Source organism: Salarias fasciatus, assembly GCF_902148845.1.
Source record: "Salarias fasciatus chromosome 23 unlocalized genomic scaffold, fSalaFa1.1 super_scaffold_20, whole genome shotgun sequence".
Classification (NCBI taxonomy): domain Eukaryota; kingdom Metazoa; phylum Chordata; class Actinopteri; order Blenniiformes; family Blenniidae; genus Salarias; species Salarias fasciatus.
In genome coordinates this window covers 13,290,536-13,314,265 of record NW_021941230.1, presented here as the reverse complement: position 1 = coordinate 13,314,265, position 23,730 = coordinate 13,290,536, and the positions used below count along the sequence as shown (strand labels likewise).

Below are 23,730 nucleotides of genomic sequence, written 5' to 3'. Positions count from 1 at the left end.
TATGAACAGGAGCCTCGCACCGCAGGGGAAAACGCAAGAGGAGGATTACAAACTACAAAAAACTCTGGTCATATCAAGATTAATCACATTTATAAACGTAAAATGGCTGTTGGAGGTTAAAAACAGTATTATTGTGTCAGCCATTAATGTTTCATTCAGTATTTCTGTTCTTTTTTTTTTTGTTAATCTTGTTGATAATCTGTACATTCCTGATGCAGGCAGCAGGTGAGTCACAGTTTCAGAGAGATGTGAAATCAGATTGAAGAGGAGAATGTGTGTCCTTGTTCTGGATTGTTTAGATCAGTTTGTTTTCTTTGCTATGGTTTACTTCAGTTTGTAATCAGTTTACTATGTCGTCCAGCCCGTTTCCTGGAACGTGCCAAATATGACTTTCACTTTTGTTTTAGTCGTTGCGCGCTTTAGTTTTCCTCTTCTAATTCTACTCGGGTTAAAGGTAATGTAAAGAGTCTTTTAACCTTTATTATATGCTTTTTAAGATTTAACTGTTTGCTACATATCAATTTGTGATCAGAAATCAAATTTAAGAACTTTTTTTTTCATTCGTTGAACAGATTTTTTTTTCTAACTTTCCACTTAACCTTTACAAATAGTAAAAATAATAACTATATCTGCTTTTATAGTTCTCTTTTTGTGACTTGATAAAGAGGCTTTGATCCAATCTTTTTTGCTCTAAGCTAGGTCAAACTTTTCAGGTAATCAGCTGTAGAACAATGGACTTTCAAAACCTGAACAAGAATCATTATAATATTTGACAACAACAGGAAGCTGTTATGCTTTTTTCTCCCAAATTGCTTATTTAAGTTGCTATATTTCCTCCTCATGCACTTTCATTCATGAGACAAAAGAAACTGAACGTTATTAAGTGATTAATTTCACATGATTACATATCATGAAAAGGCTTTGTGGTGATTTAATATGTATTCGTCAGTCAGTCAAGCTCTAAGGACACCAACCGAATCCAGCTGAACCTTTTATTATCATTCTAACTGTTTTACAGATCACTTTTAAAGCTTCGCCTCACTTTAGTATGGGGTTATTTTAACCGTTTCCATTGTGAAGTCATTTTGGTTTCCTGTCTGTGTGCAGTTTGCGTGTTGTTCAGCAATTCTTGTCTTTCTTAACACATACCTTTGGAGTTAACTGGTGACTTCTTGTGTCTCTTTGGGTTTGTTTTTACCTTCAATAGTCAGGTGGGAGCAGCTCCAGCCAGCTTATATAGCAGATGGATCAATAACTTGACTTTAATGAGTTGAAATGAAGTCTGGAGATGACCCACCCGTTGTTTTCAGGGCTTCTCGTCTCCATCTGAACCCACCTGAAGAGACGAAGCAGCAGGATCAATGACTCCATGACTTCAGATGTGCCTTTATAGTTCAGGTTAGAGTTAATTCAATATATTTGTGAAATGTGATGTATTCGCTCTGTCTGAATAAAGCCTTAAAAAAAACTCAATAACAAGCCTCTCGAGTGGTTTCTTTTTCAGAGTGCTGAACTATGGCGTCTGGCACGAACAGGTACGACTCATGCATATTCTCATTTTTGCATAAAATATGTGTACAATGCTGACTTTAGGTGTACAGATGGAGTGTGTTGTGTGTCATGGCTGCTCTGTATTTATCTGATATTTAGCATATTAATACCCTGCAGCTAAAAGTTAAGTTTTTTTTGTCTTTATTTAATTTGTTTCTCATCTTCCAGAATGCAGGAGGAGAGTATTGACTCTCCTGAAGATGGGCCCCGCAACATTTCCAGCCGATCTGATGTCTCTCACGATATCAGCATAGACTTCAAGAAGCTGGATTTGATGATAAGGTGATTTTTTTCAATAGGTCTAAAGACACTATGAAACCAGCATGCAAAACCGTTACAGGCTATGCAGACACATACAAAAAGAAATCTGAGAGCCACCATCTGACTGAAAATCAGACTAAACCTTTCTGATTTCCATCAGTTAAAAGCAGTATAAAGATAGCTTGGGTTCATTCTACTTCATTTCTTCTTTTTCTCTCAGATCCATGGAGGTTCAGGAGAGGAAACACTCCGACGTGCCTCAAGTCACCTGTGTTTCTCAGCAGTCAAAGGGTGCAAATATAAACTTCAGTGAAGGAACTCCCAATTGCCACGAGTGAGAAGTCAGAGCTGTACATTCACTTCACATCATCATAAACAGTCAGTGTGACCACTTCCTCCAAATATCTCATTTCCAGCAGCTGGCAGCAGGAGAGAGGAGGATCTCTGAACAGCTGTGAGTCCAGGAAGCCTGAGCGGTCCGAGGCTCCTTCAGGGGATTTCATGACTGAAAACCACCATGTCACTGAAAGGTGACAGAACTACAGAAGCTTGAAAACCTGTTTACACACAAAACAGAAACAGCACTCGCCACTTGTTCCTGATAACATATTTAGAACATCCTCGAAGTGCACTATCACAGTGCCAGGTTCATTTAGCCCTTTCTTATCAGTGAGTATTGCGTTCTGAATGTTGGTACTTGTGTTTTTAGGCCATTCTCTGAGGAGAGGCAGTTTCAACAGCCTGAATTGAGCTTGACAAACACGTTGAAGGTGGGTAAAGACACAGCATCCTGCACAGTTCTCCACAGTGTGAGGAGGGAAATGCTGATTCCACAGAAGCATCGGGATTTAACTTGATATTCTGCTGCAGCTTCTTCAAGAAAACATCAACAGTTTTGTGGGTAATGAGCTGGAGGCGGTCAAGAAGCTTCTGGATCCAGAGTCCGTAGAGGAGCGGAGGGAGAAGGTGGAGGTGGTGGAGGATGAGAAGATTCTGAAGAGCAACAGAGAAGCTTTTCAGAAGATCGTCATGAACTTCTTGAAGACGATGAAGCAGGAGAATCTGGCTTACTGCCTGGAGAGAAGTAAGGAGCCGATCTGCACCAGCAAATAAACTAACGAGGGATGTGAAGAAATGTTCCGGACATTGTGTGGAAGCTTTGAGTTGATTGGATACTTACTGACTGCAGATATGTAACTTAAGTTATTCTACCTGTGATTTTGTCTTCTAGAAACATCGTCCGTGTCCCAGGCTAAACTCAAACGCAGCCTGAAGAAAAGGTCACAGAATGTGTTGGAGGGGATCGCTGAAGCGAGAAAGACGACGCCCCTCAATTCCATCTTTACAGAAGTGTACATGACCACGGCAGGGAGCGGAGAGGTCAGCGACCAGCACGAGGTCAGACAGATCCAAGTGCCGTTTTCGAAGGCAGAACGGGCAGAAATGGCCATCGCCTGTGAGAACTTCTTCACAGAGGCTCCTGGAAGAGAGGAACCGGCCAGAACGGTGCTGACGAAGGGAGTGGCCGGCATCGGGAAAACCTTCTTAGTTCAGAAGTTCACTCTGGACTGGGCCGAAGACAAAGCCAACCAGGACATCCACTTCACATTTCCATTCAAGTTCAGAGAGCTCAACGTGCTGAAGGAGAAGAAGTACAGCTTGGTGGAACTTATCGATGACTTCTTTAGTGAAACCAAAGAAGCAGGACTCTGCCGGTTTGAAGATTCCCGGGTTGTGTTCATCTTCGACGGTCTGGACGAGTGCGCGTTCTCTCTGGACTTCCACAACGCCGAGATCCTGACCGACGTTACGGCGCCTACCTCAGTGGATGTGCTGCTGACAAACCTCATCAGGGGGAAACTGCTTCCCTCGGCTCACCTCTGGATCACCACACGTCCTGCAGCGGCCAGCCAGATCCCGCCCGAGTGTGTCGACGTGGTGACCGAGGTCCGGGGCTTCACCGACTCGCAGAAGGAGGACTACTTCAGGAGGAGGTTCAGAGACGAGAGGCAGTTCAGCAGGATCATGTCCCACATCGAGACCTCGCCAAGCCTCCACACCATGTGCCACATCCCAGTCTTCTGCTGGATCACCGCCACAGTTCTGCAGCATGTGCTGAATCGTCCAGAGGGAGGAGAGCTGCCCAAGACCCCCACCGAGATGTACATCCACTTCCTGGTGTTTCAGACCAACGTGAAGAGGGAGAAGTACGACGGAGAATCTAAAGCGGATCCACTCTGCAGTCCGGACAGTAGGAAGTTGATCGAATCTCTGGGAAAACTGGCTTTTGAGCAGCTGCAGAAAGGAAACTTTAACTTCAGTGAGTCTGACCTGAAGGAGTATGGCATCGACACCAAAGCGGCGGAGTGCTCGGGCGTTTTCACACTGATCTACAACGAGGACAGGGGCCTGTACCAGGACAGACTGTTCTGCTTCGTCCATCTGAGCGTCCAGGAGTTTCTGGCTGCTCTTCATGTCCACATGACCTTCACCAACTCTTCTGTGAATCTGTTGGAAAAACAGCCAACTGCATCCCACGAGTCCCAACCGGAGGAGGACCCGTCTGCAGAGACACGTCTGTACCGACGTGCAGTGGACGTCGCCTTGCAGAGTCCAAATGGACACCTGGACTTGTTCTTACGCTTCCTCCTGGGCCTCTCACTCCCAGACAATCGCCGTCACCTGAAAGGTCTGCTGGTGGAGGAAGAGAGCAGCTCCCGGACCAGTCAGGCGACGATCCAGTACATCAAGCAGAAGATGAATGAGAATCCGTCTCCTGAGAAGTGCATCAACCTCTTCCACTGTCTGAACGAGCTGAACGATCGTTCTCTGGAGCAGGACATCCAGTGGTACCTGAGATCAGGCCGCTTCTCCACAAGCCGGCCGTCTCCAGCTCACTGGTCAGCACTCGTCTTCATCCTCCTGTCGTCAGGAAAAGATCTGGACGTGTTTGATCTGAAGAAATACTCTGCTTCAGAGGAGGCATTTCTGAGGCTGCTGCCAGTGGTCAAAGCCTCCAGCAAAGCTCTGTATGAACACACACATGGCATAAAGTCTGTTTATTTGGCAATGATTCTGGATTATGATGAGGGTTTTTTATTGCTTTTCCTTCAGGTTGGGAGGCTGTAACCTGTCAGAGAGAAGCTGTGAAGCTCTGTCCTCACTCCTCAGCTCCCCGTCCTGCTGTCTGAGAGGCCTGGATCTGGGTAACAACGACCTGCGGGACTCAGGGGTGCAGCTGCTCTCTGTGGGGCTGCAGAGTCCGCACTGTAAACTGGAAACTCTCAGGTCACGTGTTATCAACAAACCTGAAATGTGTTCAGAGCACCCTCACATCTCCACTATCTGACATGCCATCTCGCTGCGTTTTCCCCCGCAGGCTGTCAGGATGTCTGATGACGGACGCCGGCTGTGCTTCCCTGACCTCTGCTCTGACCTCTAACCCCTCCCACCTGAAGGAGCTGGACCTGAGCTACAACCACCTGGGAGGAGAGGCGGTGGAGCGTCTCTCTGCTCTGCAGGAGGATCCACGCTCCGGGCTGGTCACACTCGGGTACGAGGACGCCCGCCGAGGAAAAGCTGTGCTAGTTGCTCCTGATAAATTAAACGTGAATCCTTGATTGCAGGCTTTACCCAACTGGACCCAAGTGGATGATCCCAGGTCTGAAGAAACGTAAGTTAACCTCTTGGGGTTGATTTAGATGATGGTCGGCGGACGGCTTGAATTCACGTGTTTCCCTCTCTGACCAGATGCCTGTAAGATCACCCTGGACCCGAACACCGCACACAAGCACCTCTACATGTACGACAATGACACAAAGATCATAACGACGAACGCGTCGAGGAGCTGCCCGGACCATCCGGACCGGTACAACAGCTGGCCGCAGGTCCGCAGCGGCCACGGTCTGACCGGCTGCTGCTACTGGGAGGTGGAATGGGAGGGGGAGGCTCACATCGCAGTGACCTACAGACCCCAGTCAGACACCGACAACAGCTGCTTCGGAATGAACAAGCACTCCTGGAGCCTGTCCTGCTTCGCGAATGTTTACTACGCTTGGCACGACAAGCATGAGGTGATCATCAATCCTCCGCCCACCTCCTCCAGCTCCAACAGGGTGGGAGCGTATCTGAACTGGCATGCAGGGACTCTGTCCTTCTACAGCGTCTCCGCCGATCCTCCAGTCCACCTGCACACCTTCCGAGACAGATTCACCGACTCCGTGTACCCCGGGTTCGGGTTCTGGAACGGGCCTGGCGCCATCGTGTCCCTCTGTGAGCTGTAGGAAAAACACTGGTGCTATTTTAAAACTCGGCAACAGTCAGTTGGCACTGCCAGAAACCCTGAACTCCTGGGTTTTCTCCAGGTAATCCCATTACATACCTGTGAGTTTAAACAGTTACTCTACATCAAACCTGAGAGGGATTCAGTATTATAGAGCATGAATCGTCAGACTTTAGTAAATGCATACTGTAGCATATTTTGGAGTGTTTTCTTTGAAACTCATATTAATTGAATGAAAAGTGATATTTTGAAACACGAGCAGAAGAATAATCACACTCACATGGTTTGCCAACTGACAAAGGCCAACTGGACAACACACAGTCCTGCTTTGTTTTCTCAGGACTCTAAAAAAAATACTGACAACCAAGTCTGAGGCGTGCAACGTCAAGTAGATGAAGAAACTGAGCAAAAGTGTCAAAACGAGTGGTTTGGCTAAAATGTTCAGCTTGTTATGTGAACAAATTAAAACAAGTTGAAGTTCTCTTTGCACTCCGTCAACTAACCAACATTATCGACCTCACGCTTACCTTTGTGACTAATCAAGTTCTTTCACCCAATAAAAAAAAATTGTTTGTGAATCGCTGTGATCTCAGCAATGGTCTGTTTTCTGGGTCAAGTGTGAACCAGCATGATAAGTGGGAGGGCCGGCTCTGCGAATCTGAATTCTGCCCCCAGCAGGAAGCAGCAGCTGCATCAGTGTGTGAGGAAGACGGCGGAGGGAAGGACAGTCCTCTCACGCGCACCCTGAGACGATGGCCGGGCAGAGGAAGGCTGTTCTCTTTAACTTCTGGGGAGTCGTCGTCTCTTCACGGCCGGACCATGTTTTCCACAAGCTGGAGGAGTTGCGTAACCTGCCGGGGTAAGGAGGCCCGCTGTTACACAACTGAGGAGGGAAAACACAAAACAAGTGGAACCGGATTAGTGCATGCAGCTCCACATGTTCAATGTGGACTAGAGTAACTTCAACATGTTTTCTCAGAGACAACATTTTTTTTTTATTGCTTGTGTCTTTGGCTAAACTTCAAGTTCACTGTTTTTTTTAGACTCAAGCTCCTCAAAAGTGAAAGAAATGTTTCGAAAATTTGCAGACAAGACAATCCAAGTCAAACTCTGAGGGTGAAAATGGAAAGAATAACTTCCCAAACATTTCTGATCAGGGCACCTGCTCTCTGACACTGTAACCTTTCCTCTAAATCTCAGGTTAACTAATCATTGCTTACTTTGTCTTGAGAGAGCATAAAAATCGTTCCAAAGGTCGACTAATAGTCAACTTACTCGGCTACAACAGCTTTTTTTTTTCTGATTTGCCATTTAAAACTGCAACAGTGTTTTCACTTTTTATCTAAATTCCAGATTCTGTCAGCCTGAGTGTGAAGGGAATTCAGTTTGAAAAAGAGGAATGTCTGCAGACACAATGTGTCAGCTGACAGTGTGCAGGCCTCACACATCACAATGGCGCCGGTGTTTTCGGCTGTTCGTCCCTCCGAGGTTCATTTGTACACGTTTCGCAGAGGCTTCCTGTCCGGCGTGGCGTCCCAGGAGGAGGGCGCCGTGAGGCGGGCGGAGAAAGGAGCCATCACGCTGTCTCAGGTGGGTCGACGCTAGACTCCCACAATCCTGCTGGGGAAACTTCCCACCGAGGAGAGGCAGAGCTGCAGGGTGGGGATGACATTTGGTGTGTGTGTGTGTGTGTGTGTGTAGATGATCCCGGAGTTGGAAGCTGCCTGTGTGAAGGAGGCCCAGGTCCGAGGTGTGACTCTGCCGTCGGACTGGTCCGTCACGGGCCTGCTGGACGAGCTGGAAAAAGCCATGGCGGACGTCCAGGCCGCCGTGCTGAAGACCGCCGACCGTCTGCGGCAGAACGGTACTCCACCCGCTCAGCGGAGCTTGCTGAGGTACGTGGTGAGAGCGGCTACATCTCAGGAGGGTGACTCTGATCCGCAGGGCTGCTGACGGCCGTGCTGGCCAACCACTGGATGGACGACAGGGCGGCGGCGGACGGCTCGGCTCGCCTCCTGTCTGTGCTCGGGGCCCATTTCGACCTGGTCCTGCAGTCCTGCCGCTCCGGCCATCGGGTCCCCGAGCCGGCCGGGTTCAGTGCCGCCCTCCAGCGCCTGGGAGTCACCTCTCAACAAGTAGGTCCTCTGCTTTAGAGACCGTATTCTTTCAGAGCTCGGATCACTTCAACGTCTGTGGATTTCAGGCGGTGTGGCTGGATGCGGATGAGGCGGGGGTGAAGGCCGCCGAGGCCGCAGGGATGAAGGCCATCTTAGTGAGGAGTCTGGATGACGCTCTGCAGAAACTGTCCGACTCCACAGGAGTGCAGGTGCAGACCTGGTGGACACAGTCAGGTTCAAACACGTCTTTAAAATGTGCATCTAACACACACACACTCTGAACTGTTTCAGGCTGTGGGAGCGGAGACTCCTCCACGGGCCTGCAGCCACGGCCAGGTCTCTCATGGATACGTCGACATCAAAGTACTGAACCCCGATCGAAGTCTGCAGCTGAGTGAGGTTTGAGAGAATCAGGCTGAGGCAGAGTCTTCTTGGTGTTTCAGCCTGGAGTGAGGACCCATTTTGTCGAAATGGGCTGTGGGCCCCCGGTGGTGTTGTGCCATGGCTTCCCTGAGAGCTGGTTCTCCTGGAGGTACCAGGTAAACCCGTCCGCACACGCCCACCCACGTGATGCAAGCTCCCAGAGCTGCATGTTCTCACCGCTCGGTCCTCCCGCTCAGATCCCGGCGCTGGCTGCAGCGGGGTTCAGGGTGCTGGCTCTGGACATGAAGGGCTATGGAGAGTCCACTGCCCCTCCAGGTGAGCTCCACATCATGAACATGACTCCCTCTTCTACTGCCACCTGCTGGCCAAAAGTCGTTAATTTCACGTGAATTGTTTTCACCCGCATGAGTGTACAGTGTATTTGGATTGATATTTGCATTGTGATTGTTTATTTTTCCCCGTCACAGAAATCGAGGAATATTCCATGGAGCAGATGTGCAAGGTAGAAGTAGACGAATACATTCCAATATCGTTAAACCACTGTTGATTCAGGCTGACGTCAGTGATGCCATTTGCTTCAATTCCTCAGGAGCTGGTCACGTTTCTGGACAAAATGGTGAGACGTAGATTTAGTAAAATACATGTGCAAATCAAAGTCTGGCCTGTTTTGGAGCTGACTCCCCCTCCTCTGTGCGTCGTCAGGCCATTCCACAGGTGACCCTGGTGGGTCACGACTGGGGCGGCGCCCTGGTGTGGACGATGGCGAGGTGTCTTCCAGAGAGAGTCAGGTGAGAGCGCGCGACGAGGAGGAATCCGCTCCGTCTGCTGCACGGTGAAGTAAAATGTGCCTTCTTTCAACCCCCCGGCGTGAAGGGCTGTGGCGTCTCTCAACACTCCCATGTTCCTGCGTGACCCTTCTGTCAATCCCGCACAGCAACTGCTCAAGAACCCGGTGTTTGACTACCAAGTCTACTTCCAGAAAGAGGCAAGGCGGCGACGGCGGCGCTTGTCATGTCATTTTTTGGTTTGTTCTCGTCAGAAAAAACACTCTGGGAAACTGTCATGTTTCTGCGTGTTGCAGGGGGTAGCAGAGGCCGAGCTGGAGAAGAATTTGGCGAGAACGTTCAAGATTCTCTTCTCTCGAGGCAGCGAAAGGGTGAGTGGACACGGCGTGCAAACGCAGCATGGAGTGGAGAGGTGACGGCGGCTGAGACTGAAGAGAACTTTGTTTGACCCCCCAGGAGGGACGTCCCTCTCTCACCACTAAAGGAGTGTGTGATCGAGGTGAGGACCTGCTGCCTGTCCTCTTAAACCTCCTGTACTCACAGATGGTTTGACCCGACGTCTCTGGCGCCGTGCCGCAGGCGGTCTGTTCGCAGGTCTGCCGGAGGAGATTCCCCGGAGCTCCATGCTGACGGAGGCCGACCTGCAGTACTACATCAGCCAGTACACGAAGAGCGGCTTCAGGTCACACATTTTACTGATCGATAACTCGTCTCAAACCCACGTTTTGAACAGCTCTGTCAAACACACTGCTACTAAAAGCCCAGATGTACCTGAGCTGAGTAGGAAACTGTTGCTGTTTCCACAGGGGACCTTTGAACTGGTATCGAAACCATGAGGCCAACTGGAAGTGGGAGTGTTCTCAGCCCTTTGACAAGGTCTGCTGGAGGAGACTCAACTTTCCGTGAAGCGAAACGGGGAATGTGAAGCTGTCGAGTCCTGATGGAACGTGCGTCGTGTGTTTCAGATTCTGATGCCGGCGCTCATGGTGACGGCAGGTAAAGACCCGGTCCTGTCGCCCGCCCTCACCCACGGGATGGAGGAGAAGGTAAGACAGGAGGAGGAGGAGGAGGTGAGTGGCGGCGGCGGCGATCGGTGCAAACGGATCTGATGCTTTAACATCTGTCACGCGCAGTGTCCAAACCTGACCAGAGGACACCTCGAGGACTGTGGACACTGGACTCAGATGGACAAACCGGCAGAAACCAACGACATCCTGATCTCATGGCTCAAAGAGACACACGGGAGGACGGGGACGGTGGCGCCCCGACTGTGAGGAGGGGGACGCACACCTTTATTGATGAGAATTCAGTGACAGTGTAATAAAAGACATAAAGCAGTTAGAGATGTAACTGAAAAAATAGATCAAAGTCTACTCCGGTCGTATTAATAACTGAAGAATCTCGACTGAATCTGCCTCACCTTATGAGAGAACGATCACGTTTTCTGTAACACTGCACAAAAATTAAACTTCACATGCAAAATGTTGCCAGTGTTTTTCTTCAGACTGATCTTACACACAATAAAGAGACAGAACGATGATGGAGGATGAAGCAAGGATGCAGAACTGACAAGAAAAAAAAATCAAAGTGAAGAGTGATGGCGCCCTCTGCTGGTGGAGCCTCATAGTTTCTTCTGCTCGAAGAGCTTCTTCCAGGCCGGCATGATGTGTTCGTAGACTCTCTCGATCTGAAACGGAGGACGGGAGGCTGCTGAGACGAAAACCCCTGTGAGGAAACGCAGCGGCCGAGCGGCTTCGCCTCGCCTCACCTGCTCCGACTTCTTCACGCCGTATCGTAAGAGCGTGGCCTGGTGCTCGCTGTTGTGAAACAGGATGTCAAAGGTCACCTCCCGCCCAATCATGTCGTCGATGGCCGGCTTCACCACGCTGTGGAAGTCCCGCGGCGGGTGCGAGTCGTCCAGCATGTTGTTGGCCTGGTGGGAAACGGCGGGGATCTGATTTTAGGGACGAATCCATTAAATGAAGGAGCATCTGCACCTTTCCCACCTTGTATTTGGTCCCCAGCAGCTCCAATGGCTCCAGCTTGACCTCTGACCTCAGGGCCCGGCCAAACAGTGGCAGCTTGGTGTCTGAATCTGAGTCATGAAGTCAGGTAAATATTAGTTGATAAAGTAAGGGGGGAAAAAATGTTTCAGCTGTTAAATTCATTAAAACTAAGTATGGAAACGTGAAATTTCTCATCAAAACATCAGCTCTTAAAATTATAACATGTAGATCCTACACATGAAAAAAATGCGAGAGCTACTAAAAATAAGATAAATGAGAATAATCAGGTGGTAAAGAAAGAAAAGGGTCATTTTAAATTACATTTACATTATTTGTTTTCTTCAGATTGTCAGATTATTAAATGTTTTTACTTCCAGACATATTCTGGTTTTATTTTCTGTAAAATATTCAATATTTGAGAAAAAAATTCAAATTAAATCTCACAACTGATCTACTTAATGATGAGAAATCGATGCTGTTGCTTCATCAAAACAGGAAGAAGTGACCTCGACATGTCAGGTGAGCCACATAAGGAACGCCGTCCCTCTCGCCGTAGTAAACCCCGAAATGAGAGAAGTACTTGTTCCTGGGATATTCCACGATGTCTCCCGGGAACAACCTGGGCTGGGAATGTTTCTGTCAAACGGAAGACAGAAGCTTCTGTACGATAAACTGCATCGTTTCCACGAAACGCAGGTGTCCAACATAAGGCCCGTGGTCTAAAAAACAGCTCGCAAGAAGCTCCAATTTGACCAAACCACCAAGAAAACTCAAGAACTTTTACAGAAAATGTTCAGATTTTTGTTTTGAACAAGACCGAGACCTTTTCGACCCCCTGCTCAGGGTGAGGATCAGTCACAGCTGGCTGTACTCACCAGGCCCATGGATCCAGATGATTCACTGCAGCGTTCCTCGGAGTCTTCTGAGACCAACGCCACGCCGCCTGCACAGACGCACCTCGGCTGCTTTACATACTGGCTGCAGTCATGTGAGGAAGCCACTGGCTCGCGCCGCCACGCTCGCCTGACCTCGCTCCGTCAACGCCCCTCCATCACCTTCCCTCCTCTCCGCCACCTCCACGCTCCACCACTGCTGCCCCACGGTTCATCCCTGTGTTCATCCCTCCTCTCCTCATCCACCCGACGGAGCGTTGCCGACGGCGGACGGCTCGTCCCACGCCGCCTCTGGGCGTGTGGTGCAGGTGTTTCCTAAACGGACGCTGAAAGAGGAAGCAGCTTCAATCGCTTTTCTTTTCTTGCTTTTCATTTTATTCGGAGATAAGAAGGCACGGAGAACAAGACGAGAGATGCAGCGTCAGCTGGGACGAAGTCCCGCGACGGTCAAACACACCGAGTAAAAACGCCACAGAGCGGTTCAACACCAACAGTCACGAATCCGCCTGAAATCATCCGTCTTTGCCGGACGGGGGATGAAATTCACAGCTCAGCGAGCATTTTGGGGTTAAAGGGAGGAGATTCGCATCACCTCCAGAGTTTCATTAGAAGATTCAAGAGAAGTTGTTGTTGGAAACTTTGACACTTTCCAGGAGACGTTTGTGTGATTTATCCTAAATCCAACTTCCAATTCACTGAATTATAATCTGACCTGAATGATTCTCAATTTACAGACTTTAAATAAGCTTTTATTTTAAAGCCACATCTTGATTTAGTGAGTTAAGACGCATTTATCTGTGCTCTTCTTTGTTTTTAGAACAATGACAATAAAGAACCTTTTCAGCCTATCAAAAAAAAAAACACAATTATAGCTTTCCATACAAAAATAACCACGAAACTTTTTTTTACATTAATTTTACTTGTTCATTGTTTTGTTTTAATGAAATCTAGTTTCTTTTTTTTAGATATATTCATTAAAAATAGACAATTCACAGCAAAAAAAAAACCCCTTTCCTTCTGAACCTCTTTGACTTTGAAAATGCATGATTTTAAACTGATTTCCTCCGGGTTTGATTTTCAGTTACAATATAACCATATTTCTTGCAGATCATGATTATAAATGGTGAGCTTTACTCTGAAATCAGCGACAATAAATCAGGAATTCTCTTGAAAACCTGCAGAAGCCGGCGAGACGCCGGTGACTTCACCGCCTGCTTCACTAAATCACATCGGGCTTCATTCACAACTCGTGGGACGGGACTCTGTGTGTGTGTGTGTGTGTGTGTGATGTGTCCATGTTGCACACATACAAACACACACACACACACACACACACACACAAACAGCCCGTTTTGTATAAAGTCAGTGCAGCATTACAGTCATTCTGTCTCAAAGGCACCTGAGTTTGGCTCCAATCCTAGCTGGAGATTCACCAGTGTATACAACACACACACACACACACACGCACACGTTCACACACACCCATGCAGTGTATCTAGCTGAGCTCCGCCTCCTGCCCCGGCCCCTCCCGTGCGTCCTTGCCCCAGCTGAAGCCGTTGATGGGGGCGTGCTTGTCCCAGCTGTCGGTGTTGTGGCCGTGCTTCCTCTGGTGGCGTTTGTAGTTGTCCCAGTGGCCCGTGGTGTAGCCGCACTCGGCGCAGGCGTACGGCTTCTCGCCCGTGTGCCGCAGCATGTGCCTCTTCAGGTTCATGCTCTGGTTGCAGGAGTAGCCGCAGATGACGCAGTGGAAGGGCTTGGCGCCCGAGTGGATGCGCTCGTGGCGGCGCAGGTTGGCCAGGTTGCCGCAGGCGTAGCTGCACGACGGGCACTGGTAGGGCTTCTCGCCCGTGTGCACGCGCATGTGGCGCTTGAGGTTGTCGAGGTGCGAGGAGGTGTAGGGGCAGTGCGGGCAGCGGTGGGGCTTCTCCTCCGAGTGGATGTGGGAGTGGCGCGCCAGGTGGTTGGGGTAGTGGGACAGGAAGGGGCAGTGGGGGCAGCGGTACAGCTTGGCGCCGCGCTCGGCGCGCCGGGACGCCCGGGGCGTCTCCGGGCTGCAGGGACGCCCCAGCTCGTCTTTGGACTGCAGGTCCAGCGAGCAACGACGACACACCTGGAAGAGACGGGAGCGGACGAGGTGACGGTCAGAACAAACAGCAGAACACGGGGCTCAAAAACCAGCTGGAAGCAGGAAGTGGAAGTATGCCGTCGTCATGGCAACAAGCTACCAGCTGCATAAGTGTGTTTTCATGATGGTACCTGGTCGATGTCGGCCTCCGCCTCCCCGTCGGCTTTGTCCCCGTCCAGGTCCGCCTCCTCCAAGGTGAGACCGCACAGCCGGCAGCACAGCGGGAAGAGCAGCACCGGGAGGGGGGCGGAGGGAGACCCCAGACCCCCCAGGGTCTGCAGGTAACCCGCGTCCTGGGACACTCGCAGGGTCAAGTCTGACATGACTGCAAAGACACCGACAGACCGTCGATAAATATCGATTCTCGTTCTATTTCAACTTCCCTCCTTCAGCCTCTGTCACTGAATCAAACCGTGACGTTCAATGCTTTTATCAACAAGTTTCATTTCTCAGAGGAGCACTCCACCCCAGCGAATTTCTCTTCCTCATACTAAAGTTCTGCTCATTTTGGCTTGCTTCCTCTTTTCTGCTCACTGCTTTAAGAGCAGCGAGACCCAGGGATCCAGGTTTCATCTCAGTCTTTTCCCAAACCCTTTACGTATGACAGACTCTGCATGCAAAAACCGCATGTAAATGGTTGAAGGTCGACACATTCGTGCCTGCGACAAAGAGGAAGAATCTGAAAATCTAAATTTACCTTCCTCATTCTCGGCGTTTGTGCGTTTCCGTCGGGCTCGCCTCTTTTCTTTCTCCCTCCTCTGCGGCCTCTCCTGCGAGTGCATGCGCTGGTGCCGCCGCAGGTTCCCCAGCGAGCTGCAGGCGTAGCTGCACTGGGGGCAGCAGTAGGGCTTCTCCCCGGTGTGCGTGCGGGCGTGGCGCTGCAGGTTGACCAGCTGGGCCGAGGCGTACGGGCAGACGGGGCAGCGGTACGGCTTCTGGCCGTCGTGGATCCTCATGTGCCGCTTCAGGTGGTTGGAGTATCTCGAGGTGAAGGCGCACAGCGAGCAGGAGTGCAGCTTCGCGGCGTCGTCGGCCGTCTTACCGGGACTGCTCGTCTTCCCGTCGGACGCGGCGTCCGCGGACCTGTCGCAGGAGGCGGACGCCTCCACCTCCGGGGAGCAGTGGAGAGCAGAGGCGGCGTGGAGGCCGTCCTCACAGCTGAGGCAGTAAAGCCCCACTCCGAGGTGTAGGCCCACGTCTGCAAGGAAAAAAAAAAAAAAAAAAAAAAAAAAATCTAATCACATGTCAAAAGAAAACCTGAGATCAGTTTTTAAATGTAACTGGAAACCAAAAGAAATTTAGTCCAGCCCAGAATAATTCAATATGTAATGTCTGTCTGAAACCACGGACCCAGATCCAGTCCGGTTCCCAGAGGCGCGTCTCCCAGCAGCTGACCGCATCCTTTACAGGAGAGGAAGGCGGGGAAGGTGGAGTCACTGGGAGCAGAGGGGTCGTCCTCCACGCTCAGCGAGAAGACCGTCACGCCTGAGCACAGCCAAAGAAGGAAAACGTCATCTTTCACAACGAATTCACACAGAAATAAAAAGTCTGAGGTAATTTCAATGTTCAAATTTAAAGTGCCCCGAAACACTTGTAGAGAAAAATGCAGACTTGTATTTTGCTCAACAACTTTTATACTGAAGCAGAATGTCTGTGTGTGACCGACCGGCCTCTCTGTCCAGCCCCATGATGTCCGAGTCTCCGAACTCCAGCTCTCCACTCAGCAGGAAGTCGCTCTCCAGGACCAGGCAGCTCGGCTCGCAGCCCGTCACCCCGTCCTCCGAGTCCACTGCAAACACACACGCCCACACACACACACACACACACAGACAGACAGACATTTGGAAACAGCTTCTCCAGAGGCAGAAACTGCTGAGTCTGATGTGAAACACACACTTAGCACTGAAAGAACAAGTTGTGACAGAAACTGCATCATGAGTGGTAAACCTTTACAGTGAAGATTGCTTTGTGTTTCATGTTTGACTTGTGTTCAGTAGCTGGAAAGAGGCCAAAGGTGGAACGTTGACCAAGAAACTGAGGGGAAAAAGAAGGTGTACAAGACTAAAGGAGGAAGAAGAGGAGGAAGAGGAGGGGGAGGAGGAAGAGGAGGGGGAGGAGGAAGAGGAGGAGGGCCGGGCGAGCAAATGGAAGCAGAGGAAATCAGTGAGGATGAGATAAGTGCAGAGGAGGAAGAGTCAGAGGGTGAGGAATGAAGCAGACAGCACCAGGAAAGGAAAAACAAGTCAGTGAAAATACAACATTCAGATTGATGTGAGACACTTTCAAGGCTTTTAACTGGAAATGATTCCCTTTTCTGGTGCCAACAGCTGAAATCATAAACTGTTTATGTTTTGCTTGATAAATATAATCTTTTAAACTTTGAGGGAAAAGTTTGTAAGTCAAGCTAACATCATACCTTTGTAACAGTAGCTTTCATCAGAAAACATGAAATTTACAAAGAATAGTTTAGTTTTTATTAAAACTTAAACTCATTAACTCTCCATCGCTATTGTGTCACAGGTGAGTTATGGGAGGCGAGGAACCTGCAGACCCACTGGAGCCAAAATGAAACTACACACGTGCATGGATTTCCCAAATAGCACGGTGAGTATAAACACAGAAAGGAGCAAGGAGGGGGAAAGAGAGAGAGAGAGAGAGAGAGAGAGAGAGAGAGAGAGAGAGAGAGAGAGAGAGAGGATGACAGAGGAAGCCATGGAAGAAAGAAAGGAAGAAGGACAGGGAGGAGAGGGAGGCAGGAAGCAGAGAGGAGGAAGAGAGGAGGTGGCGAGTCCAAGACAGCCGCTCCGTTCAGGATGAGATAACGAACAAACACGTCGACTCGGAGGACAACATGTCTCCTGCACGTCTTCCTCCCGGAGAGATACTGAGGAAGAGGCCAAGCCTGCAGAGACCACGTCCGGACTCACTCACGTACACCCAGCCCATAAATCCGCGAGCGCTCCATTCCATAAGTAAAAACAACAGAATTCAGTCTGGATGGAAACAGTTCTGGTGTTTACAGTTTTTCATTCTGGGGGACTAAAAAGAGCAACTTCAAATGTTTGACAAAGAAAAAAAAAAGAATCTGGGTTTCTTTTTCTGTCGCTCACTACTTGACTAAACATTCTCGTCAGGCTTGAGGAAGGACGCCAGCAGTCTTCCTCTATGACCGATAATGAGGAAGAGTCTGAAGAGTCAGTCAGACCAGCTAAGCAACTTTTAAAGCGTCTGTTTCCTGAACAGATTAAACACTGCAGGCAGAAACGGCTCAAATCTGAGGGTCTGAAAATGGGCTGACAATATAACAAAGATTGACTTCCCTGCTTTGAGACAGACGGCTGGAGGACAGACAGACAAGCTGGAGGATAGAGAGACAGACAGCTGGAGGATAGAGAGACAGACAGACACAGCTGGAGGATAGAGAGACAGACAGCTGGCGGACAGAGACAGAATGACAGCTGGGGGACAGAGACAGAATGACAGCTGGGGGACAGAGACAGACAGAGAGACGGCTGGAGGACAGAGACAGACAGAGAGACGGCTGGAGGACAGAGACAGGCAGAGAGACGGCTGGAGGACAGAGACAGAGACAGACAGACAGCTTGACACTCACGTTTGACCGGCTGCGGGTTTGACTGCTTTCTCCGCGGCATCTTGTCCTCTTGTGTGTCCCGGGTCCCGTTCGGGTTTTGGAGCCGACTCCTGCTAGACTCCGCGGTGTGGAGTCGATCCTGTGTCCTGGCAGGCAGCTAACGACATGTCCTCCTCCTCCTCTTCCTCATCACCTCCTTCCTCTTCCCCTTCCTCCAGAGGACTCCAGCAGCGGAGGAGTCATCACACACAGCCACGTAGCGCCTGAAACCGAGTCCCAACACCGAAACACCTTCACTAAACTCAGCAATATAAACACTAACTCCACTTCAAACCGAGAAAGAGACGCTGAATAACTCGAGAAACACTTTGAACGCCGCTCGTCACGCAGCCTTTGTTATTGTTTCGCCATGTTGCTAGCTTAGCTAACCGGTCGGCTAACTTCAGCGTTGAAACGTGGATTAACGCCTCAATGGCAGGCTGGAAACAAACACCGGGGATACCGAGGGTGGCGTCGCCGCGGAACGTACCTTCAATAAAGTCCGTAAAATGTAGCCCCGACTGTGAGAAACAGTGTTTTGATGCTGCCAGAGTCGCGCACACGCACCGCCCGACAGAGCCGGGTCCGGGTGACGTCAGGGACGACGCAGGGCATTGTGGGAGTTGTTGTTTGCATAACGTTCTAATCGAATTTAGACCACGTGATTTGTCTCTGCGTATTTTTTTTTGGGGGGGGGGGGTCAATCAGAAGTAATTAATTTTTCAAATAAATCATTTTACACGACTTTTTTCAAAGTTTATTTTTTTTAAGTCTTTCACCTCACTTTAAAAGGTTGCAATAAGGTCCTTGCCTTCTTAAACCTGGAAATTTGCATCAGTCAGCAGTGATTATTGTCGACCTACATGTAAAACAAAGATTAGATGAGGAGGGAAACTTGAAAGGCTGAAATAATAAATGACCCAAAGGTGAGTTAAAAGTTTCCACTACATCACCCCTGATTTATCCATCAATACTTGTTTCATTTTTTTCATTTCCTGCCTCCAACCTTCTCACACTGCCTCATAAAGTAACAGATTGTAAGTCAAGGTACATCTGAAAGACAACACATACACAAAGCAATGCCTCATACAATGTCTTTTAGGTTCTTTAATATCATTAAATTAAATGATGAATGTTGTACAAGAGTAATCATCATGAGGTTTACAAGAACTATGAGTGTATCAGGAAGGATGTCTCTGCAAGCACTTTCTAAGACTTCACTGAAGTTATAAGACATCTAACATCTGAGTGAGCCTCCACATTATTCATTTAAATATGTGATCTCTAAAGTTGTGATTTTTTTTTTGTTTGTTCTGAAGGTGCACAAAACCTACATTACATTTCTGAATGATTTTCAAGCTATAATTTTGCCATCTATCAGAAACATGTGGTGTAACCTGTGCACTGCTATTTAGAGGACGAACTGGGTGTGACAAAGCTGCCTTCACAGCTTCCCAGAAAAACGACAGGGACAAAAACCGAAGGGTGACACACACAGCAGCCATAGGATGTGGAGTACCACAAGGCTCTGTGCTGGGCTCTCTACTTTTTTTTTCCTTTGGGGGGGGGGGGGGGGGGGGGGGGGGGGGGGGGGGGGGGGGGGGGGGGGGGGGGGGGGGGGGGGGTGTATTCAATCAATCACACCAAATGCAAAATGTGTAGCTTGATCAAAAGTTCATCATGGCCTCGAACTCATCGATCCTCTGTCGGGTGTTTCCTCTCCGGATTTTCCTGTAGGAGACAGTTTTGTACTTTGACGTCTGACAGCTGTCTTTCTTCTTGTCGTCTGCTTCGTCACTCTCGCCACTCATCTCGGGAGAGTTTTCACTTCCTCCGTCCTTGTTTCCTTTGACCTCTGTTGTCTCCGTGCCTGGATTTGATGAGCTGGGACTCCAGCCGGGCCGTTTGTTTTCTCCCCGGTCCTCCAGTGTGGACTGAGCTGTGGCATCCATCAGTAAAACGTCCTCCGGTGGCCTGCAGCCTGAAACCTGCAGCTCTGGAAGCAGAAATATCTCCTATCACTTTTACTTCATTAAAATACTTTCCAAGCATGTCGGAAAGTGATTCAATTTGATCTGGAGAGTTTTTGTTAATGATAATTTGCTTTTGGCGTTTGTGTGAATGTCATCTTTTTGGAATTTTAATGATATTTTAATGAACTAATTAACTCTGTGGCCTGAATCTCCACTCGGAGAAATTGTGTTCCAGCCAATCAGAGCGGCAGTTATGCAACACACGAGGAAGCAAAGTGTGCAATTTCCAGCTGGATAGGCCGACATTTAGAGCTAGAACTAAACAAAGCTACATACGGAAGCTGTGATCATTGTCTTGTTCAATTTTTAATTTCCACTGCCTGAACAGATTTATAATAGATGAGACGCTCAACAACTACAATATATTCCTATCAACACAAATGAATTCTTTCTCATTTCAGGAATTATTAGCAATTCACATGTGATGTTATGTAATCAACAAAAATATCTTCAAGACAATTACACTAATTGGAAAACTGACCCTTTGTTGGATTACATTTGTAATTTGTCATATCCTGCCACGTAATTCTAAATGTAGGTTTTTGAATCATCCATTCAGACTACTACATTTAATCCCCTCCAGCCTAACAGCAGATTGAAATTTTCAGATCACACTAAAGCGAGACAGGTTGAATTCTTACACAGAGCAAGACTTCAACACTTTGAAATCCGATGTAAATCACTCATGAACAAAGCATGCACAAGCACAAAAATACAACATTTTTTAAAGATATGAAAGCAGACTGACATTTGTGTGAAACTTGAAGGACTGAAAGTTGATTAGCAGAGATATAAAAGTCTACACTTACCTAAAAGCTGAATAAACATGGCCTCACATTAATATCCTTTCCTGGCATGGAGCCACATTCGCTCTCAGACAGAGACTCTATTCTGCTGCTTTCTCTAAATTAAAACTTCACCCTGCAGTTCCCAGCAGAGTCCAGCGGCGTCTCCAGGGGAACCTGCAGGATGACCTGAGATGCTGACCTGTGCCTGACTCACCTGGATGCTGCAGAGTCGGGGTGTGTGTGCTCGCCGTGCTCTCCTCGGACGCAGCAGTGTCGCTCAGGAAGGCGTCCTCGGGCTCTTTGTGGCTGCTCGGCGATGTGGGACAAACGTCCCCGCCGGGGGTTTTGGCAGCGCCTGAGTCCCTGTCTTCATGTGGGAGGAAGCTGGAGGCCGGTCTCTCTGTTTCAGCAGGCGGCGTGTTGGCAGAGAGTGGTGGAGGTGAAGGTGGAGGTGGAGGTAGCTTCATGGAATCGGACTGTTCTGGAAGGTCTTCCTCCCCTCCATCTGTCATTTCTTTTTCTCCATCAGCTCCTTCCTTCCAAGTCTCACTGTCTCCATGGACTCCATGTTCTTCTTCTTTTCCTTCTTCAGTCTCTCCTTTATTTTCTTTCTCTTCCTCCTTCATCTGGTTTTCACCACACTCCTCTAAAGTCCATTCCTCTGTTGCAGTTTTTTCTTCTTTTTCTACCCTTTTCTCCTCTGCTCCTCCGTCTTTACTTTTTTCTCCCTCCTGACTTTCTTCAGCTCTCTCTTGTTCTTCATTCTTTCGGTGCTTTTCTTCACTCTTTTCTTGAAAATCCCCTGTTTTTTCCTCTTCTTTTTCATCCCATCTCTTCGCTTTCCCCCCCTCATCCTCCTCTTCTGTTTCTTCTTTCTCTTCATTCCCCTCACAATATTCTTCAATATGTTTGTCATTGTTTTCTTTATCCACCAGTTCTTCTCTCTGTCCTCTCTCGTTTTCTATTTTCTCTTCCTCCTCTATCTGTTCTGTTCCCTCTTCGTCCTCCTTTTCTTTCTCTCTTTCATCTTTTCCACCATGATCTTTTCCTACAGTTTCCTCATCTTGAGGTTTCAACTCCATCTTTTCACCAGTCTTTCCATCCATCTCGTCCTTTTCTTCAGTCTTTCTCTCTTCCAGCTCTCTTTCTTTGGTTTCTTCCTGGCTGTCCTCTGTTTCTGTTCTGTTGTCCTTTTCTTCTTCTTCATTGAGACAGCTTGGTTCCTCATTTTCACTCATCTCTCCCTCCTTCTCTTGGTCAGTCCTCTTCTCCTCTACCATTGTGTTTTCTTCATCCTCACATTTCACTTCTCCTGGATGAAACTTCACTCCATCCTCTTCTCCCCGGTTTCCAGCTTTCTCATCTGTGCTTTCTACCTTCACCTTCTCTACCTCTTCTTTACTTTCTGCCTGATTTCCTCCCTCACTTTTGTCATTTAAATCTCCTTTCTCTCCTCGATCTTCATGAGACTCAGACTCTATGTTTTCTCCATTATCTCCTTCCACTTCTCTCTGCTCTTCTTTCTGTCCTTCCATCTCTAACTTTACCACGTCTTCTTTGATAAACAGAATTTCTCCATCATTTCCTTCCTTTTCACTCACTTTATTCATTTCTAGATCTTCCTGTGTTTTCTCACTCGGGGTTTCTCCCACCAGTTTCTGACTCGATGTTTGGCCAACATCATGTTCTTCATCATGGAACTTTACCTCCAGTCTCTGGACGTCCTCCTCCTCACTCTCTCTGCTCTCTCCTCCACCCTCTATGGCGTCCTTTCTGTCTCCCTCCTCCTCCACCTCTCCATCTACTTCCTCCTCTACTTTCATTGCTTCTCCCGTCTGGATTTCTCCAACACTTCCTTTCTCTTTCATGCCGTCTTTGTCTTCTTGATCAGGTTTTTCATCTCCAACTCGCTCCTCGTCCTTCGTCTTGACCTTCTCTTCACCGCCTCCTCCGCCCTCCTCCTGACCTTTAGACAGTAAGGGCTCCATGGTGTCCTCCAGGGACAGGATATCTCCAAACAGGCCCACGGCCTGGATGACCCGGGTCACGATGGAGTTCTCCTCCAGGTCCAGATTGTCCAGCATGTCCGCAGACGTCCACCAGCTCGCCATGGTTCAGGAGACCTGCTGCTTCACCTCTGAAAAGAAAACCCAGCATGTGTCTCGCCAGTGTTCGAGCCCCTTGTTGTGAAAGCTGGCGGTCTCGGAGGCTGATTGGCAGCGGAACGGCAGATCATTTCTCAATCCACAGTCTGGTGACCTGAAGGCCACGTTTTCAGCCTCATGCCTCATATATGTGAGCAGACTTGGTAATACTTTAATCTCTCAGGTATGAGCTCTGAAACCTTCCTCCAACACTTCAGCACAGCCAATGAGTCGAGCTGCTTTCAAGTTTTTCACTCAATTCTTCATCAACACAATGCAAAATAAAAGCAGCTCATTGCTCTTGTAACAGCAAACTCTCCAGTTAGTCCACAATAAACTGTCAAATCAACCCAAACTCCTTTTAAATAATTGTTTCATCTGATTTTTCAGTTCCAATAATGATACAGACAGTTTTTAACAACACTTCAACACATAAGAGCAGCAAGTAGTGATATTATATTATAAGCATCTCAGCTCAAAGTGGAATCTGAAGATCAACATTCCTGCTTCGGTTTATCCCTCCATGGCATGGAAAAGCTTTACAGTAAGCTGTGATTTATGCTGCAAGTCTCACATGTGAAACAAAACACACAGAGAGACAGAAGAAAAATATCCTAAAAACCATAAAGAGCATGGCAAATATTCAAAAACACATACTTAATTTTTCTATTTTATTTGAGTTGACTCTTGCAGGATCTGAGCAGGATGTTAAAAAAAAAAAAAAAAAAAA

General features: G+C 48.4%; 4 protein-coding genes across 5 annotated transcripts; 2 read left to right on the top strand and 2 right to left on the bottom strand.

Moving 5' to 3' along the window:
- The first annotated feature begins 316 nt into the window (after positions 1-316).
- LOC115383777 (NLR family CARD domain-containing protein 3-like) lies at positions 317-6,674 on the top strand. The gene is made up of 13 exons (XM_030085955.1): positions 317-454; positions 1,311-1,398; positions 1,505-1,535; positions 1,720-1,833; positions 2,033-2,146; positions 2,229-2,342; positions 2,522-2,582; positions 2,683-2,896; positions 3,044-4,841; positions 4,927-5,100; positions 5,192-5,365; positions 5,439-5,485; positions 5,563-6,674. Exons 3-13 carry the CDS (start codon positions 1,516-1,518, stop codon positions 6,093-6,095), a joined length of 3,363 nt encoding a protein of 1,120 aa, XP_029941815.1. The 5' UTR covers positions 317-454; positions 1,311-1,398; positions 1,505-1,515; the 3' UTR covers positions 6,096-6,674.
- Positions 6,675-6,749: 75 nt separating this feature from the next.
- Positions 6,750-10,873, top strand: ephx2 (epoxide hydrolase 2, cytoplasmic). The gene is made up of 18 exons (XM_030085957.1): positions 6,750-6,953; positions 7,606-7,684; positions 7,796-7,958; positions 8,039-8,229; positions 8,298-8,420; positions 8,503-8,574; positions 8,655-8,750; positions 8,832-8,910; positions 9,063-9,097; positions 9,185-9,211; positions 9,298-9,383; positions 9,469-9,580; positions 9,677-9,751; positions 9,837-9,879; positions 9,960-10,062; positions 10,187-10,256; positions 10,346-10,426; positions 10,514-10,873. Exons 1-18 carry the CDS (start codon positions 6,847-6,849, stop codon positions 10,652-10,654), a joined length of 1,683 nt encoding a protein of 560 aa, XP_029941817.1. The 5' UTR covers positions 6,750-6,846; the 3' UTR covers positions 10,655-10,873.
- plaat1l (phospholipase A and acyltransferase 1-like) lies at positions 10,673-13,085 on the bottom strand. 2 transcript variants are annotated; one of them, XM_030085960.1, is made up of 5 exons: positions 12,262-13,085; positions 11,893-12,022; positions 11,387-11,475; positions 11,149-11,313; positions 10,673-11,067 (listed from the first exon to the last, which is right to left on the bottom strand). In XM_030085960.1, the coding sequence occupies exons 1-5, from the start codon at positions 12,268-12,270 to the stop codon at positions 11,002-11,004; spliced, it is 459 nt and encodes a 152-aa protein (XP_029941820.1). In that variant the 5' UTR covers positions 12,271-13,085; the 3' UTR covers positions 10,673-11,001. The 2 variants fall into 2 exon arrangements, with proteins under 2 accessions (XP_029941820.1, XP_029941819.1); XM_030085959.1 differs by having other exon boundaries at positions 10,673-11,313.
- A 145-nt stretch (positions 13,086-13,230) lies between these two features.
- LOC115383780 (zinc finger protein 513-like) lies at positions 13,231-18,635 on the bottom strand. Its single transcript, XM_030085958.1, has 7 exons — positions 18,526-18,635; positions 18,018-18,259; positions 16,071-16,193; positions 15,755-15,889; positions 15,102-15,602; positions 14,536-14,729; positions 13,231-14,389 (listed from the first exon to the last, which is right to left on the bottom strand). Exons 2-7 carry the CDS (start codon positions 18,055-18,057, stop codon positions 13,775-13,777), a joined length of 1,608 nt encoding a protein of 535 aa, XP_029941818.1. The 5' UTR covers positions 18,058-18,259; positions 18,526-18,635; the 3' UTR covers positions 13,231-13,774.
- Between the last annotated feature and the right edge of the window lie 5,095 nt (positions 18,636-23,730).